This window comes from Panicum hallii, chromosome 6 (assembly GCF_002211085.1).
Source record: "Panicum hallii strain FIL2 chromosome 6, PHallii_v3.1, whole genome shotgun sequence".
Lineage (NCBI taxonomy): Eukaryota > Viridiplantae > Streptophyta > Magnoliopsida > Poales > Poaceae > Panicum > Panicum hallii.
The window spans coordinates 4,198,593-4,216,214 of NC_038047.1; the positions used below are offsets into that span (position 1 = coordinate 4,198,593).

At 46.7% G+C, this 17,622-nt stretch overlaps 1 protein-coding gene across 1 annotated transcript; it reads left to right on the forward strand.

Moving 5' to 3' along the window:
* Positions 1–2,529: 2,529 nt before the first annotated feature.
* Positions 2,530–4,302, forward strand: LOC112896897. Its single transcript, XM_025965020.1, has one exon. It carries the CDS (start codon positions 2,530–2,532, stop codon positions 4,300–4,302), a length of 1,773 nt encoding a protein of 590 aa, XP_025820805.1.
* Positions 4,303–17,622: the final 13,320 nt, after the last annotated feature.

The following is a 17,622-nucleotide window of genomic DNA, read 5'->3' on the forward strand; positions in this document are numbered from 1 at the left end:
CGGCTAGTAATTGCAGCATGCAGTTGGAGGCCTAGCAATGTTTATCCAACTGAGTTGGCCTGTGAAGCTAGTGCCCTGGGCCAGGCGGCATGCATCGTTAACTTTATGTGGAAAAAACAAAAGGCCGGGGAGCTCAGGTCATTGCCGTTATTTATTTTTGACCTCTAGACAGCTTTATCTGGCTGCTGATCTTTTCTTAATCTTCTTTTCTAAAAAGCCTAACTTTTCTACTTTTTATAAATAGCAAAAGAATCTAGAATATTTCAACTTGGGGTAAAAGCTACTTGATGATCATCGCGTTCTGGAATTTTTAGTCGCAGGTAGCCGGGTGGGTGGCCCTTGTAATCCCCATCAGCTGCAGCTCAGATCAGTTCGTCCTCCGCCAGTTCTGGTCGACAGAAGAACTCGCGGTTAATTGCAGCAGGCCGGCTTGCCGCAGGAGACAGGTACACATGGCCGCTTCTCACGGATTACTTGAGTTTCTAGCTTGGTATATTTTTCCCCGAAATAATAATTGATATATCATAGTATTTGTTTTTCTTGCCACAAGTCTGTGTTCTATATTTACTTTCATTGGAAGAAATGGGCATGGCTACCTTAGCATATATCCTCCATTTTAATTGAGCCCGTAGATTTCGATGAATCGATCCTTTCTTCTAGGGTTCTTTTTAAGATATCCTCGACTTTTAGGTGGTAAGATGTCTTTTTGATCCTATTGCCGTACCAGAAAACAACTAGTGTATGAACAGATCAAGTGAAGTTATCTCACAATAGCTATGTACAGCATCTTGCGCAGCAGAGAGTATCTCCATGGATCATACGAGTATATAAAAATATTTATAGGTATATATATAGAAGAACCTATCAAACACCTCTACGGTAAATAGCTCTGGCAGAGGAGCTCCTTAACTCCAGGTGACTAGAGCCGTTGGGAACGAGCAACTCATCTCCATCCCGGATCTTGGTTGGACCAAGTAGCCCCGGCCCTCGCCTACCAGCAACGTGGATCAGCCACAGAGATGTAGACGTTGCCCTCATCCCTTCCGCACAGACCCTCGAGTCCGGCCGTCCGAGCGCAGTGGATTAGCTGTGGCCAGTTTCTTCAAGTTGCATGGCAGCTGAGCTGCACGCGGCACTGGTGGACGCGGAGCAGCAAGCCGATGCCACAGCTGGTCCTCAAGCAAGCAAACCGCAAGCGGTGGGAAAGTGAGGAGGGGCTACTACGGTCTACGAACGTGGAGGAGAGAGTGTGGGAGGGGATCAGGACTTGTCTGAGTGGGTGGAAGTGGGGCATGATCGGTGGGTCCCACCGGTCAGAGAGATACGAGAGTAAAGAGAATGCAGACTAGTACTGCATGCCCGTAGATAGTAAGGAGCATTTCGGGCCACCGATCGATCCATGCTGGCACTAGGATGTTACTTGCCACGTGGGATAGAATGATAAAAGTAATGCCAACTTCTTTCTCCTGTGGCAATCCATGTGCAGGGATCCGTTTAGAGATCCGGCCTAGAGAAAGTAGGCACTGACCTTATTTCGTGAAGGTGATTGCTATGCCAAAAAGTTAACGGGTTTACATAGGTTCAAACCACTCGAAACCACTCGAAAGTGTAATACCCTATATCCTGTATATGTTTGTATGTGTGTATTTATATCGATTTAGCGTTTAGAAACGTTCCCTCTACCATCCCCTGGGTCCCTTTATATTGACCAGTGGTCCGGATCGGAGCTCCCAGTTCCGTGAAGCTGATCGTTAAATATCATATCAAGAGTTGTTACTAAGCACTGATGACTCGTTAGTGACGTTGGTCGAGCATGTCACTTTTATACGTATTTCCTATTGTAGTGAAACTTTTGAAAATGTGACTAAGATATATTTTGTTTTAGTGATGTTAGGTTGTTTCAACTAATTAAGCAATATCAAACGGTCTACATTTTTTTACTGGGGGCTAATTGGCATTTTTTTTGTGAAGGGATTCTCCAAAATAAAATAAATGCCAGTTTACCTGGCTCATTTGTAGCATAGAATCGCTTTTTTTATTTGTAGTAGAGAATCACTTGCTAATTTTGACTTTAGATGGTAGACAGTCCATCTGGATTCTTATTAACTAGGATTAATCATTATTGTTGTATTAGATTAGACTAGCAAATATATCCATGCATTGGCACAATCGAAAGCCCCGTATGGGTCGTGGATGTTTTTTTTTATGTGATGGTCTTTCTTGCCTCGACACGAACTTTATTATATTTTCACATTCTCATTGTATTTGAATCCATTTAGCTTACAATATAGTGTTATTGTTCGACTCTCATTATATACACTTCGAGTTCATCTGTCGGTGATGCGGTTGGATCATGGATCAAATCAAAATTTCTGGTGAAAACGTTGAGTGATTTAAAAATAGTTAAAAGTGTATGTACAAAGCATCTACCGAACTATTTAATTGATCCTTGCGCATGTCATGGCAGTTGTGCATTTCGAGATCATGGGAGGAGTCGTGGAAGCGTGGAGCAAACACGGGATCCAAATCATGGTCCTGTTCAGCCTTGTGCTTCAACTGCTACTGTTCGCCACCCCCATCGCACGCCGGCACAGTTGGCTGGAGAAGAGGAGGCACCGTGCAGAGTTCAACACGTTTGTCTTGTGGCTGGCGTACCAGCTGGCCGACACGACGGCGACCTATGTCCTCGGGCACATGGCCATCAGCAGCAGCCCGTCCGGCGAGCGCAGGCAGCTCATGGCCCTGTGGGCGGCGCTCCTGCTGGTGCACCTCGGCGGGCAGGACACCATCACCGCGTACGCCCTCGAGGACAACCGGCTCTGGAAGCGCCACCTGCTGACGCTGCTAGTGCAAGCAGCGGGGGTGTTCTACGTCATCCCCGTGAACCGAGGGAGCAACCCGCTGCTGAGCTTTGCTGCTGCCTTGATGTCAATCCTTGGGGTCGTCAAGTTCGCCGAGAGGATCTATGTGCTCCGATTCTCAGCCGACGTGAACAATGTGGGCCACCACATCATGTTGCTTGCTCCGCCGACAAGACGGGAGACTTACACCAGGCGGGTGGCCCCAACACAGCAAGAGGATAGTAATGAACAAGAAGAGCAGGCCCTGAAGCTAGCACACAACCTGCTTCAATTCAGCATGGCTCAATTCATCGATGCTAAGGGCAGCCTGCCTCAGTACCAGAGAAGCATCATCACGGCCCACTATGATGACGATGACACACTGTACAAGCTGGTCGAGCTGCAGCTGTCCTTGATCCATGACAAGTTGTACACCAAGTCGCCGGCGATCCACACATGGCGGGGGTGCCTCATTCGTGCCTTCTCGTGGCTCGCCACGGCGGTCATAGGCACGATGCTGGTGTTCCATTTTGTGAGCAGCAGCAGCAGCAGCAGAAACTATAGCGGCGGCGGGTTCGATGCCGCTGTGACATTCACTTTGCTAGCTGGAGCCTTCCTCCTGGAGACCGCATCCTTGCTCAAGGCGGCAGGGTCGACATGGACAGTTCAGATGTTGAAGTCTAGAAGATGGGATGGCCTTCACCGCATGGTCCTACGGTTCCGGCGGCTCGTCAAGGCAGCAGAGTGCAATCGGAGGTGGCCGGGCTTCATCGGGACATACTACGGGTTCCAAGTCAGCAGATGCGGTCGGGGGTTTAGTTCATCAATACAAGAGATTGAGCCATATACTAAGAGGTATGTGCTGGGTCTGATACGCAGGATGGTGCATGAATGCCGGGGCGACGAGGAGAAGCTTAGGACCAGCCGAGGTGGGCTGTCGCTACAGCGACTATCAGTGCCTCAACAACTTATTGAGGATAAAATTACCCAGAACGAGTTTGATGAGAGCTTCTTCATCTGGAGCTTTGTCAGCCGAAGCTTCATTGGGCACGGTGTAAATTTATGTTTGTATTCAACAGAACGGCGGAGGCTCCTTTATGATGCAATCAAAGAGATCTCCGAATACATGGATTACCTATTAAGGAAAAAACCCCACATGCTGCCAACCCCTGTGCGTCATAGACTGAAATATAGGATTATCTACGAAAGAGAGAACGGAGGAAAAAACGACATCTACCAGGAGCTGATCCGTGGGGAATTTACGGAGGCAAAGCTGAAGGCCGTACTTGGGGTGTGGGTTGAGATGTTGTGCTACGCGGCCAGCTACTGCAACCGGGAGTCCCACGCCAGGGAGCTCAGCAACGGGTCTGGTGAGTTCATCACCATCGTGTGGCTTCTAAGGGCTGCCCTCTTTAAAGCCTCAAATCCAGATGATGATGATACTCAGGAGAGCGAGAACTAATCGGCAATCAAGGAAAATTTAAGTTTGTCGAAAATTTCCTTGTCTCCTATCTGCCATGAATACCATGCTGTGCCGGTTACTACTCCTGGGCTTGATTTATTTTATACCTCCATGTATTGTTCTTTACTTGTGCGTTTATTAGTATATCTATTCTGCGAGCTTGAATAATAAGGAGGCCATGGATGCGTTCTTGCTTATATATGTCAATTTGATACCATGTTTATTATAATTTACAAATAATTTTTATACCGTCGCTGTTTTAATTTTGGCATTCTTTCTCTGTTTTGCCCACTTGTATAGAATTGCAGTGCTTTATTTGAATATCTAATATTCTTTTTAAACATTTTTTGTACAGAAAATTTTAAGGACATCCCTAGAAGTACCAAATTCCCAAAAATAATACTCGTTGCACTTTTGGTTCCGGAACCGATTCTGAAAGTATATTATTTTGTAGCAAAGAACATGCTGCTGGTTGTCTGAACGCCAACTCGAACATTGAGCGACAGAAATTCAGTCATATCCCTACCCTTTTGTTACTGCCGCCTGCCACACGCAATACTCGAGCGCCACTGAGTTGCAACTTGCACGCGCTTGCTGCCAATGCACTTGTTGTCGCAATGGCAAGTCTGATACTAGAGGATATTTTAGAAAAAAGAAAAGTGGAAAAGTCCAGTTTACAAGCTCGAACTATCGAAAAAATTTCAATTTTCAACATTCAACTATAAAATCGGATAACGAGGAGCATCCAAAACAAGTTTAGCCCTTTGGATGGTTTCAAAGATGGTTTTATATTTTTAAATTTTTTTTTAAAAATTAATTAGATTAAAAAATCAAAACTATTTCATTTTAAATCAAAAAATATGAAGCTAGTACTAAATTTTTCAAAATTTTAACTTATCTATTATTGCTCTATTTGAATCTTATTTGTTCAAAAATAATGGGCATAACTATAAGCAATCAGATACTATGAACATAAAAAAATTGGATCCGAATAAAGAGTGCTAACACATAGGTTACATCTTTAGAAAACTTTTGAAATCCATTTCATAATTTTTATTTAAAATGAATTACTTATGAATTTCTTAGTTTAAATTTCAATATATTTAATTTTCACAAAATAAAAAATCATCTTTGAAAGCACCCAAAGGACCAAATTTGCCTGGTTTTGACAGTTGGATGGATTCTGTTATCCGGTTTTATAGTTGAAGGTTAAAAACGGTCTTTTATAATAGTTCGAGGATGTAAACCAGATTTTTCAAAAAAAAATAACACCATCTCAAATTTTTACTTTAGCAGTCAAGGTAGGCAACCAAACTTCATGAAATCTCAATGGCAAGATTGCAGGGCACTGGAAAGTTACACGAGAATAATATAGATCTACCAAGAAAAATAGATGAGGGAATATATATAGCTCGCTCGTGGCGTGGCGTACGTCGTACTTTCGGTCAGCAGCGGTTGTGGTCTCCTCTCCTGGACATCTGCTGCGTTGACAAGAAGCTTTTGCTTTGGAAAGACGACGGCACGGCGGCGCGCCCGATGACTGGTGGCTGTGGCACAGCGGGTGAGGGATGGGCCTTCGGTTCGGTGGTCGACGTCGACCGTAGGGTTAAAAAAATCTGGTTACTCGTTAGCTCGCTCGACTCGACGATAGTTCGGCTCGGCTCGTTCTATTTTTAAGTCCAGCCGAGCTGATGTTTTAGCTCGTTAGTATAACTTAAGCTTCTCGTCAAAGAATATCGACGGTGAGCCGACCACGATTTGCGGCCCAACCAGCCCAGTAGCCCCCTCCGGCCATCCCTACCTCCAGTTCGCTCGGCACTGCGCATCCAGATGAGATCTCGGCACTGACGGAACCCCTCCGGTCTCGCTCTCCGGTGCCGCAAGCCTGCAAGTGTGGAATCAAGAAGCGCATGAAGGAGGAGGCATCCTTGTTGGCACGGATGATGCTGGGCGCATCGAGCAAACTGCTTAGGAGCCGCAAAGGCCGGTGGCTGCAGGTTTGCAATTATGCTTGCAAGCGGGGCGATGCGGCAGCCCGCGTTCCGCCGCAACTTGGTTGCGGGCTTTTGCGGCAGCCCGCTTGATGCCGCAATTTGCAGCTGCTCACAGGAAGCAGTGTTTGTCAGGCGGTGTGAGGCTGTCAGCAAATCTCTGAGGCGGTGTCTGCATTCCGCATGCGCCGGTGTTCAACCAATAGATTGTACATAGGATTAGAAAAGTCCCAGTAAACAAGGCAAAATAATTTTCAATTACACATTGATGCTGAATCGATAACAGTAAATTATATTTAAATAAACAAAATACAAAGTGAGCCCTTATCAACAAGTTGCCTTGCCAAAGATAATTTTTGCAGTGATAAATAGAGTACGCTCCTAAGTTGTAGATTCAAATCATAAGCAACCGGCCACCAAAGTGATGAAGCTCCTCTACGACCCTTTAGTGACATCAAGCACCTAGCTACAGGAGTTGCTTCAACTTCAACATTTTTAATAGCCCTAGTAATGTTCCTTTACAAACGGTAAGAGCACAAGATAAGAAACAGCATAAGTCTGGGAGGAAATTGATCAGAGCATGCAAACGGAGAGAATGAGGAAATATAACTCTAGGAAGTCGACTCTGAAACAAGTTATCAGGGATCTAAGATTCATGACAGGGAGCTCTCTGAAGGAGAATGAGCGCTCTCTGATTCATGATCAGTAGTGCCATAGGAGATTGCAGCACCAAAAAGATAACTTCGTAAATTTCAGGTCAGTGATAAAACCGGTAAATTTCAGTTTAATCCATTCAACATAAGTCATATCGGTAACAATCACTCAAGCATCTTGTAGTCCAGTAAAAACATATTGGTTAACCATCAATCCATATCTTGCAGTTCATGCTAACTTCAGGTGTTCTGAAAAAGCAGTAACTGGTACTCTGCTTGACACCTCCACCTTTTATCAATTATACAGACTAAGCTACAAGGGTATTTGAGCCTTGTATTCAGATTTTCTATGGCTTTTCCACGTCCTGGTTTTTCCATTTAGAAATACTGGAGTAGGGTTGCAGATTTTTATTTGGCTCACATGCAGGCATAGAGCATTGTGGCATAAGGGAAAATCCAAATCTGAAACTAGTCAGCTAATCAGGAAATGACTGCAGCTAAAGGAGAAGTCAGGCTGGTGGCAGCAGATGAGCCCCCAATCACACGCATGGTCAAATGGCTCCTGCACGCCGCGTGAGCCGGCAGATGGCGCGCCGCGCGCCGATGAGGTCGAAGCCTCGAAGGGACCCGTCGTTGGGGGTGATCCGCCGGCGAATCGGGGGCGGCGGAGTCTGCAGCGATGGAGCCAGTGCTGTCGGCCCGGCGGCAAGGGTACAGCAGCGCACGGATGGTGCCGCTCTCCGCGACTCGCCTTCGCTTGCTCCTGCGGGAGTGGCTTTTCTTTGCGGCGCCGCTGGGCCCCGTCGCCTGGCCGCGTAGAGCCGCTTCAGCTACGCGGGCTGGCGGCAAAGCCCGCCCCGAGTGTGTGTCTGTCACCTGTTTGATTTTGTGACATGTTTTCAATCACTTTTTGCACCAATAGGGTGTTAACACGTCAGTAGACCAGGAAGTAAAGAGTGGTTGATACACATGACTAATATCACCCGAAAACTTGGAACAAACCGCAAATGTAAAACCGATTGAGAATAAGCACACCCAGATTCCGTATGCTCTCCCCACTACTTTTATCCTGGTAAACTGAATCGAAAGATGAACGTGTCTAATGGGTCTTGAATTTGCATTTTTTTTAATATCTTATCTTGCACATGTACTAATCAGTTAATACATTCAAACACATTCCAAATTGAACAGATTCAATAGAAGAACTCACAGCCAAAACAAGCGAAAGCGAAAGAGGAAGGGCGGAACATGGATTGCCTTTTTTTTTCCTAACTATCAGAAAGTTATTGCTGTCTTTTTCGCATCGGATTCCTTTCACGATACTCGGAAATCAAGAGGATGGGAACAACTACTGCTCAAACGCATCGGAAGACTCTCAACCAGAGTAGTTAGCAGATGAAATCTTTCTGCCAGGATCTGGAAAGGTCCGTGCCGACGACTTCTGTCACAATTCTGATCTTAAAACAACAATATATATTTCTCAAGACTGAATGATATTACAAATGGTGGCACTAATAAATGAAACATAAAAAAAGATAGAGTAAAATGCACTGGAGGTCCATTAGCTTGTAAGAGAGTGTCACTTATGTCCATCAACTTTGAAATTGCATTTCTAGGTCTATAAGCTTGTAATTTGTGTCACTTAAGTCCACAAACACTAAAGTCCATTTCTAGGTCCATAAACTTGTAATTTATGTTATCTAGGTCCATATCACTCCACCTAGCCTTCATGCACTGGTATCGCACCAATATGAATTTACACGGTGCCTGCACACTGCTGGAGTTTCGGCGGAAGGGTCAAATTTGAGCCCTGATTTCGAATCAAGTGCATAAGGAGAGGAGGGAGGAGGGATGCAAGACTTATCTTAGAGGTTATTGACATGTATTGGGATTCAAAGGGGTTTATAGACTGTTATTGGTGAATTCTGGAGCTTAGATCTAGATATGATCTCGTAATATGGGTGGAGAGGAGGGGGTGATGGCTTGGGAAAGGTAGAGGAGGTCATAGAGGGACTCAACAACATGTATACCTTGGTAGAAGATATTATGTCCTCTGTGGCACAGGTAGCCGGATACGGTGGCGCCAAGTGCTGTGGCGAAAAATCTCGTGACGACGTTAGACTTGGGTCAACCCAAAGTGGTTCTCGGTGAGAGGTTGAAAGATACTCATGGACAGCAATATCGGGGCAACCTTTGTGGGCGCGTATGTAGCCACATGACTGCTCATGGATGAAGTTTATGGATCCATGTGACGCCCTGAAAATTTCAAATTTAAACTACGCATTAAGGTGTCCTGACCGAAAATTTATTCGTCGTAAAACCCTGACTCCCTCCGTTTCACCGCCACACTGCCGGCCGACGCGAGCCTGACCGCCGTCCCATCCCGCACCGCTCATGCGCGACCGTTTTTCCGCAATCAGCGCCGGCGCGATGCTGTTCTTCTCGCGTAGCGCGCGGACGACGTACGCGCGTGGCCGACCGACCGCGGTCGCCGCCGTGATCGGCGCCGACGCCCCCCCCCTCTCTCCTTTTCCTTTTCTCTCTCCCATTTCTTTTCCTTTCTTTTCCTTTCTTTTCTTTCCTTTCTTTCTTTTCCTTTCTCCCCTTTTCCTTCCTTCTCTCCCCCCCTCCTCCTTCCCTCTTCCCTCCTCCTTCCCTGCCGCGCGCCCGAGTGCTGGCTGGCCGCGCGCCTGCTCTGCCTGGCCGCGCCGCGACGCACGCGCACGCGCAACGCGTGGCCGTGCGCCGCGCCGCGCCGTCCGTCGCCGCGCCCTCGCCCTGGCCCGCGCCGTGCGCGCACGGACGCCACGCCGCCCGCCGCCGCTGCGTCCCGCCCCGCCGCGCGCGCCGTCGCCTCCCGTCCTGTGCCGCACAGCGCCACCCCACGTGTCCGCACGCGTGCCGCGCCGTCGCGTCGCCCCGGCCTCGCCGCCCGCGCTGCCGCTCGACGACACAGACGCCACGACGCGGACGCCATTAAGGCGACCCGCGCCGCTCGCCGGCCTCCCCACCGGCCCCGCCTCAACCCGCCGCCTCAACCCGCCTATAAGAAGGCCCCCGCCCCGCTCCTCGTTCCCCCACAACCTCCACTGCCACCGCCCGCCGCCTCCCTTGCTTCCAGCGCCGCCGCCGCCCGCAGCTCTGCTGCCGCCCGCAGCCCGCCGTCGCCCCACCTCCACGCGCCACCCCGGCCCGAGGTGAGGCCGGGAACTAGTTCCCCGTGACCCCCTCTCTCTCACCCCCCCTCACCCCAAGCTGCCTTGGCCCTGGCCGGCCGGATTGGGCCCCGCCGGCACCCTACACCCCCCTCCTCTATTCTGTGCGGGGAGAGGAGGGAGAAGGGGGGTATTTTTGCCCGAGGCCCCCCCTTTCCCTGTATTACCCCAAAAGAACCCCTCCCTCTCCCTATTTGCTCCGTTTTACTAAAAAGACCCTACCCTTTCTAGCATTTCAAACCAAACCCTCATTACATAAACCTAAACAAAACCGACACCCTTTAGCGTGCCCTGAATATTTTCAGGGTTTGCAAATAGGTCCCTACCCTTTTCGGATAATCACGAATAAACCCCTAGACCCTTGTTTAGCCCCTGAAACCCCCTTCGCCTCGTCATTTTATGTGCGAAACGACCTCCGATCGACCCGAAATTTCACCACGCCCTTTCTAGTGTAGTTTTAGCCATACCATTAAGAAACCACCCAAAAATATCACCCCTAACTCCATAACCAAATTATTTCCGATTCAAGCTCAACGATAAAAGCTTTTAGTTCTCTCGTTTGATTGTATGCCTGTTTGTTTGCGTCGTAGGGCACGGAGTGAACGAAGAAGTTCCCGACTACGACCAAGCAACCGAGGACCAGTTCTGCGACCCCGAACCCGAGGGACAATGCTTCGATCAGGACCTCCCGCAAGGGTTTGACGATGGCAAGTTCAACTCCACCCTTTGATGCATGTTTCTGTCCTAGTTTTTATAAACACAACCCAGTGGCCTGTTTTATAAAATTGCATGGTTTTTCTTGCTGGAAACATGGTAAGATAGCCACCCTTGTTTGTGATAACCATACCTTGACCACCTGGTTTTATAAAGAAGGTGAGTGTGTGTGGGAAGGGATAAAATATGGTTTTGAAAGATGAGTCAGACGGGATGGATGGCATTTCTGTGTGAATTGCCGTTGGTGTGCTCGTGCCTGTGTGGTTGAGCGAGGAAGGGAGATATCCATCTTGTCACCCCTAAGGACCGAGTTGATGTGTCATCTCACCTAGCTTCCTGTCGTGCAAACCACTTGACCGTTGTATGGGCAACGGCTTAGCCTAACCCCACTAGTTAGTCTGATAGCCATCAGGAGAGCTGGGAGCAACGGGTGATCAAGGAGACGGGATAAGCTCTGTGTGACTTATGCCCCGGTTAAACCTTGGTGATAGGTCGAATGACCCCTTGATAGATCCCGTGGTGGCTAGCCAGGTCTAGCTAAGGTGGGTAAGGGCTTTGATGGGATCTGCACCGGCACTAAGGTGTTCGTGCTGTGGTACCCCACTTGTGGGTAAAGTTGCACACCTCTGCAGAGTTGAAAATCTATTCGAATAGCCGTGCCCACGGTATTGGGCAAGTTACGGTGTGGTCACATAACTAGTATTTCTCTCTGGAACGGTTGGGCTGGTGTGAGTTGTTTGGAAAGTATCCGACAGTTGAGTCGTGTGATCTACGACGGACGGGGAGTCCGGTAGCGGTTTAAAACTTGGATCCTGAGTGGATCAATAGCACGTACTCTTTGGCACTTGAAAACTTGTTTTGAAAATGTTTTAAACGAACCTTTGCATGAAACCGAGTTTTTCCGCTAATGAACCATAACCTTATCCTTGGATTATCCTGTGCATTTAATTCTGCTATACCCCCTCCGCGGGTGTGATTGGACTTGCTGAGTACGTTCGTACTCACCCCGTTCTTACTTTACAGTGGAAGATCCCGACTACATCCCCGAGGACGTCGAGTAGGGTTCCGTCCTGCATCCAGTCTTGCCTGTGGGTGAGGTCACCGTTGGAGCTCCGCATGGCGCAAGACTCTGATGATTCCCTCTTCGTAGTTAGCGTGGCAGTTTGGGTTCTAGTTGTAATCCTCGCGATAGTGGCGCTTCACTGCCCATTACCGCGAAGAGTTGTACGGTGATGTACCATCTGATGTAATAAAAGTGTTATCAGCCTCCTGGGACTGATAAAGTAACACTTTTGAGTCTTCCCTGATGGGGGGGACGCTTCAATCTAAAAATACACTTTTGGAGTTTATGCACCTAAGTGATACAAATTACAATTTTATAGACCCAAAATGCATTTTCAGAGTTTATGGATCTATAATTTTCAAAGTTTATAGACCTAAGTGACACAAATTACAAGTCGATGGACCTAAAAATGCACTTCTAGAGTTCGAGGACCTAAATGATACACCCTTATAAGTTGGTGGAACCTCTAATGCATTTTACTAAAAAGATACAACAAAATTAATCAAAAGAAACTTAATACGGAATAGCATAGGTGCATATTGGTTGCATGACATAGGCGCAGATTGATCATATTCTTATTTTTTAAAGACTAATTCATTATATAAAGAAATAGATTATCCCCTAGCTAGAGAACTGGAACCAAGCATGAAGGGAAGGAGTAACATATATCTCCTCATGCACAACCATATCTATCTCCTCAGTCTCAAAGTCTAAGAATTTTCTAGGCACACAGAAAAACAGGCTCTGAATCGCAGAAGCATGCTGCGATTTGCTGACGATCTGCAGAGCCACGCCCTTGCTGGTGAGCAATGCATCCCGCTGCTGTTCGACACGGATTGGTTCTCTTGTCGCCCAGTAGGCTGTAACCACAACCACCATTTGCAAAAAAACGTCAGGGGTAGGTGACAGAAGCACCTAGATAAATAGTTAACAAAAAAATCCCGGTGTGCCAAAGGAATTGGTAAATTGTGAATTCCTCTACCATCAGATGTAAAGGGAAAACATGAATGAATGCAGGCCACGGACCCACATGCCACAAACTGAAAACGGAGACCTGCATGCAACAGCTAAATCTGAGATCTGAATAATGCTTTAGAGCCGAGATCCATTTGCAGTTACATTACAGCTGCACCCTTGAGGTTATCGGGAAACAGGAAGATAATGGAATAATGAATCACTCAATTATTTAATATGAAAACAACAATATAATGAAACACTTAAAATAAACAATAACTAAAAAATGATTCGAAATTGCCTTGCAGTGAAGATCACACATAAAGAAAAACTTAAAAATGAACGCTCTTATTAGCGTAACGCTAATTGTATAGTCCATTCTAGCATGGAGCCATTTCAGGACCTCAACGTCATTCAAAAGAAAAACTGATAAAAGGTTAATAATTAAACAATGATGATATAATAAAATAAACTGATAACTTATCATTGAATAAACCTTATTATTGAAAACTGGAAAGCTAAAAATTAACATTGATAACCTTCGAACCAGGTACCCTAATTACTCACACAGAAAAGAGCTACTCATTTATTTATCTGAAAGTGGAGAGAAGAGATGATGGCAACAAAAAACATAGATAAACGAAGTGCTTCCGTTTTCACTCGAGTTCTGTGTTATCCTAGTTTCAGTTTATGCAGACGGGTTATGGACAAAAGGTCAATCAAACTCGCTTAGCAAGTCTAATCTCTACCAATTGCCACAAGAGGATAATCTGGGATAGGTGGGTGCTCCATTGATTCTTTCTTGCTTCCAGCTTCCCTCCTTGGGAAACAACAGCTTCCATGCAAGATGATATGAAATGACAGTATGCAGCGATGTTACTGAAAGTTGAGACCCTGTAACAAGAAGGGAAGTTTCTATTATTCAAGCTGTATCTGCTAAGGCCAGAATTACATGAATGAAGCTACACAACTACTGCAAGGGAGACAACATGGGAAAAACAAGAGGAAGGCCTCTCTGGTAGATTTTTCGGAGCTTATATTAAACCTGATAAAATCTGATGTCTGTCGGCCCTGTGTTATTCTGAATTCGGAAGTTCAGGCCATTTTGCTCTGATGAACCAAAACATCACCATGCATGCAAACTTGCCAAAGTCTTACAAGTCAGTGTAGAGAACCATAACCAAACACTAAGGATAAATAAAATGAACTGATAACTTATCACTGAATAGACCTTAGATTGGGTTAAAACTTAATAATGAACAAACATATGAACTGAAAAATGGGGAGCAGTTCATCCCCCCCAATCGCTCATTGCTATATGACTGCAGCAAATGCAAAATACATACGCTCTCCTGTAACTACCCCTAAATCAAAACCGATAACCATCCAACTACAACAGCTAACATTCATGCAGAAATCAAAATGAAATCAAGTCGTAACATGGATGCACAGAGAGAGATGGAGCTGCTCGGGTAGTCGGGTAGCGAGAGGTGGACGAAGATAAACTCCCTAACCTTCACCAGCCCACTGCCCACAGTTCAGCGAATCGGCGACCACGCCTTCTTTCTCCGGCACCTGCCTGTCAGGAGCTCGGAGATCTCCATGAGAAACAAAAAGCTGCCAGCCCGACGCCAAGGTTATCGGGAGAAAAACTGCATCAAGTCCAGCTATCTAAAACAGGCCGATAAAAACGAAGGCCAACAAATAGAACGAACAATAACCCGCTAACAAAAATGCTGCACGAATCATGAATGTATCTCAACCACAGAAATCCGAGTGAAAAGGAGACTGAAAAACAACCGAGTGGCATATAGAAATTTCGTATTTGCAATGACTCCAATCGATTTGCTTGCGGCCTGCCTGCCTCCACATCGGTCAAGCTAATCCCAAATCAGATAGCTTCTTTAGTCTAGATTTGCATTTCTTCCTTGATCTGTAGCAAACTAGCAACCGTGTGCCAATCCAATTTCTTCTTCATGCCGATCTTTTTGCTTTTTTCCTGTACTCGTTGCTTTTTTTGATCTGTGTGATGCCTACTGCTGTTGGCTCGCGAGCTAAACGAGCCGGCTCGCGAGCTAGACTGAGCCGAGCCGAGCTGACTTTTCTGCTCGTTTCCTTAACGAGCCGAGGCGAGCTAGCTCGTTTAGATAACGAGCTATACCGAGCTGAGCCGAGCCGGTTCGTTATCCACCCCTAGTCGACCGTACCGTACCGTGTCGTCATGTGCGCAGGGCATGGGCATGGCTGTCCTGGTCATGTCCTGTGAGCTGCCAAACAAAATCCCTGGGACCAAGGTGACCTGGTGGCCTTGCTCCTCGGCAGCAGCCGCGCCACCGACAACAGCTGCTCCGGCGTGCTCAGGTCGCCTGTCCCTTTCACAGCAAAAGTGGTTGCAAACTAGGACATCTGATAGAGATGCACATCAGGAGATATGTTCACCGAACAGCACTGATCTCTTTTACCTCGCTCCTAGTTTGGTCAATCAATTAAAATAAGGGAAGCAAAGGCTACACCATCGAGCATATCCTTTGCTTTTTTTTCTTTTCCTAAGAAAAACAATCAACAATAGTTTTACCGGGGCATTTCCTGATTGAGGAGGAGGAGGAGGCACTGCTACAAAAAATTGATTTGTAACGTTTCTTTTTTCTAGAGGCGTGTCAAAATGTAACCGTTCTAGGGACGGGTGATGGCGTCACCCGGCTCTACAAATTAATTTTAGATTTAATATAAAAGAATAGCATATCCTGTAGAGTTATAAGTGACTATGTAGTATGGTGGAGAGGAAGGTACGCATGAGTCTTGGCACAAGGGCTTGTGGTGGTGATTGGTTGGCTACAATAATTTTTTTTCTTTTTTCTTTTGCTATTTTTTTTATTTTTTAAAAATCAATTTGTAGGGGCGGATCATGGTATGATCAGCCCCTAAAAATTATTTTTAGGAGCGGACGTATTATCCACCCCTTAAAAATAGCATGTCTAGCTGCGAGAAGTAGGGACGGGTACCGTACCGCCTCTAAAAATACATTTTTATCCGCTCCTGAAAACTTTTTTTTAGTAGTGAGGAGGAGTAGAAACCTATATATTACGCTCCTTTCATGCCGTGTAGATCATACCACAAATCGTCGACGGAGAGATTTGGCCCATTCGGCATTTTACCGAGAAACAATCTTGACCCTAATTTTACGGAAAGAGGACAGAGTTTGAAGCCGAGAGAGCATCAATGATGCCAGTTCAAATAATGGCTACTATGCAGTTTACTCAGAAATTCAAATTAATAGCAATACCTTCCTCCGGTTTGCTGTACATCAACATTTCATTACATTGGTGAAGGCATGAACAAAGCGTGAAACCACCAGAACAGGGGAGCACTGTTGCGATAGCGCCTGAATCATTTTGTCAGGAACAAGCAAGTTCCACTCAAGATATCGGGCCACACAGTTTACAAAAGTGTAAGGATATGACCGAATCCCTGTCGATCAAGGTTTGAGTTGGTGTTCAGACGACCAGCAGCGTGGGCACATATAAGCAAGAATCCACTCACGGCCTCAACGCGCAAGTAAAGCACATACATGGAAATATAAAATAAAATCAAGCCCAGGGATGGCAACCGGCACTGCATGGTATTCGTGGTAGATAGGTGCTTGACTACCGATTAGTTCTCGCGCTCTCCTGAGTACCATCATCATCTGGATAAAAGGCTTTAAAGAGGGCAGCCCTTAGAAGCCACACGATGGTGACGAACTCACCAGACCCGTTGCTGAGCTCCCTGGCGTGGGACTCCCGGTTGCAGTAGCTGGCCGCGTAGCACAACATCTCAACCCACACCCCAAGTACGGCCTCCATCTTTGCCTCCATCGTCAATTCATCCCCACTGATCAGCACATCGTAGATCTCGTTATTTTCTTTGCTCACTAGATTATCATATTTCCGTCTATGACGCACAGGGGGTGGCAGCATGTGGGTTTTTTCCTTTAATAGGTAATCCATGTATCCGGAGATCTGTTTGATTGCATCACGAAGGAGTTGCATCCGATCTGTTGAATACAAATCTAAATCTGAACCGTACTTAACGAAGTTTTTGCTGAGAAAGCTCCAGATGAAGAAGCTCTCATCAAACTCGCTATTGGTAATTTTGTTCTGAATAAGTTGTGGAGGCACTGATAGTCGCTGTAGCCACAGCTCACCTCGGCTGGTCCTAAGCTGCTCCTCATTGCCCCGGCATAAGTACACCATCCAGCGTATCTGATTCAGCACATACCACTTAGTATCTGGCTCAATCTTTTGTATTGATGAACTAAACCCCCAATCGCATTTGATGACTTCGGACACGGGAACGTTTGCCCCGATGAAGCCCGGCCAGCTCCGATTGCACTCTGCTGCCTTGACGAGCCGCCGGAACCATAGGACCATACGGCCATCCCATCCTCTCCGGTCCAATATCTGAACTGTCCATGTCGACCCTGCCGCCTTGAGCAAGGATGCAGTCTCCAGGAGGAAGGCTCCAGCTAGCAAAGTCAATGTCACAGCGGCATCGAACCCGCCGCCGCTATAGTTTCTGCTGCTGCTGCTGCTCCGCACAAAATGGAACACCAGCATCGTGCCTATGACCGCCGTGGCGAGCCACGAGAAGGCACGAATGAGGCACCCCAGCCATGTGTGGATCGCCGGCGTCTTGGTGTACAACTTGTCATGGATCAAGGACAGCTGCAGCTCGACCAGGTTGTACAGTGT

Excerpts from the sequence above, each read along its gene's own strand:
- LOC112896897 (XM_025965020.1), top strand. The coding sequence starts at position 2,530 with ATGGTCCTGTTCAGCCTTGTGCTTCAACTGCTACTGTTCGCCACCCCC.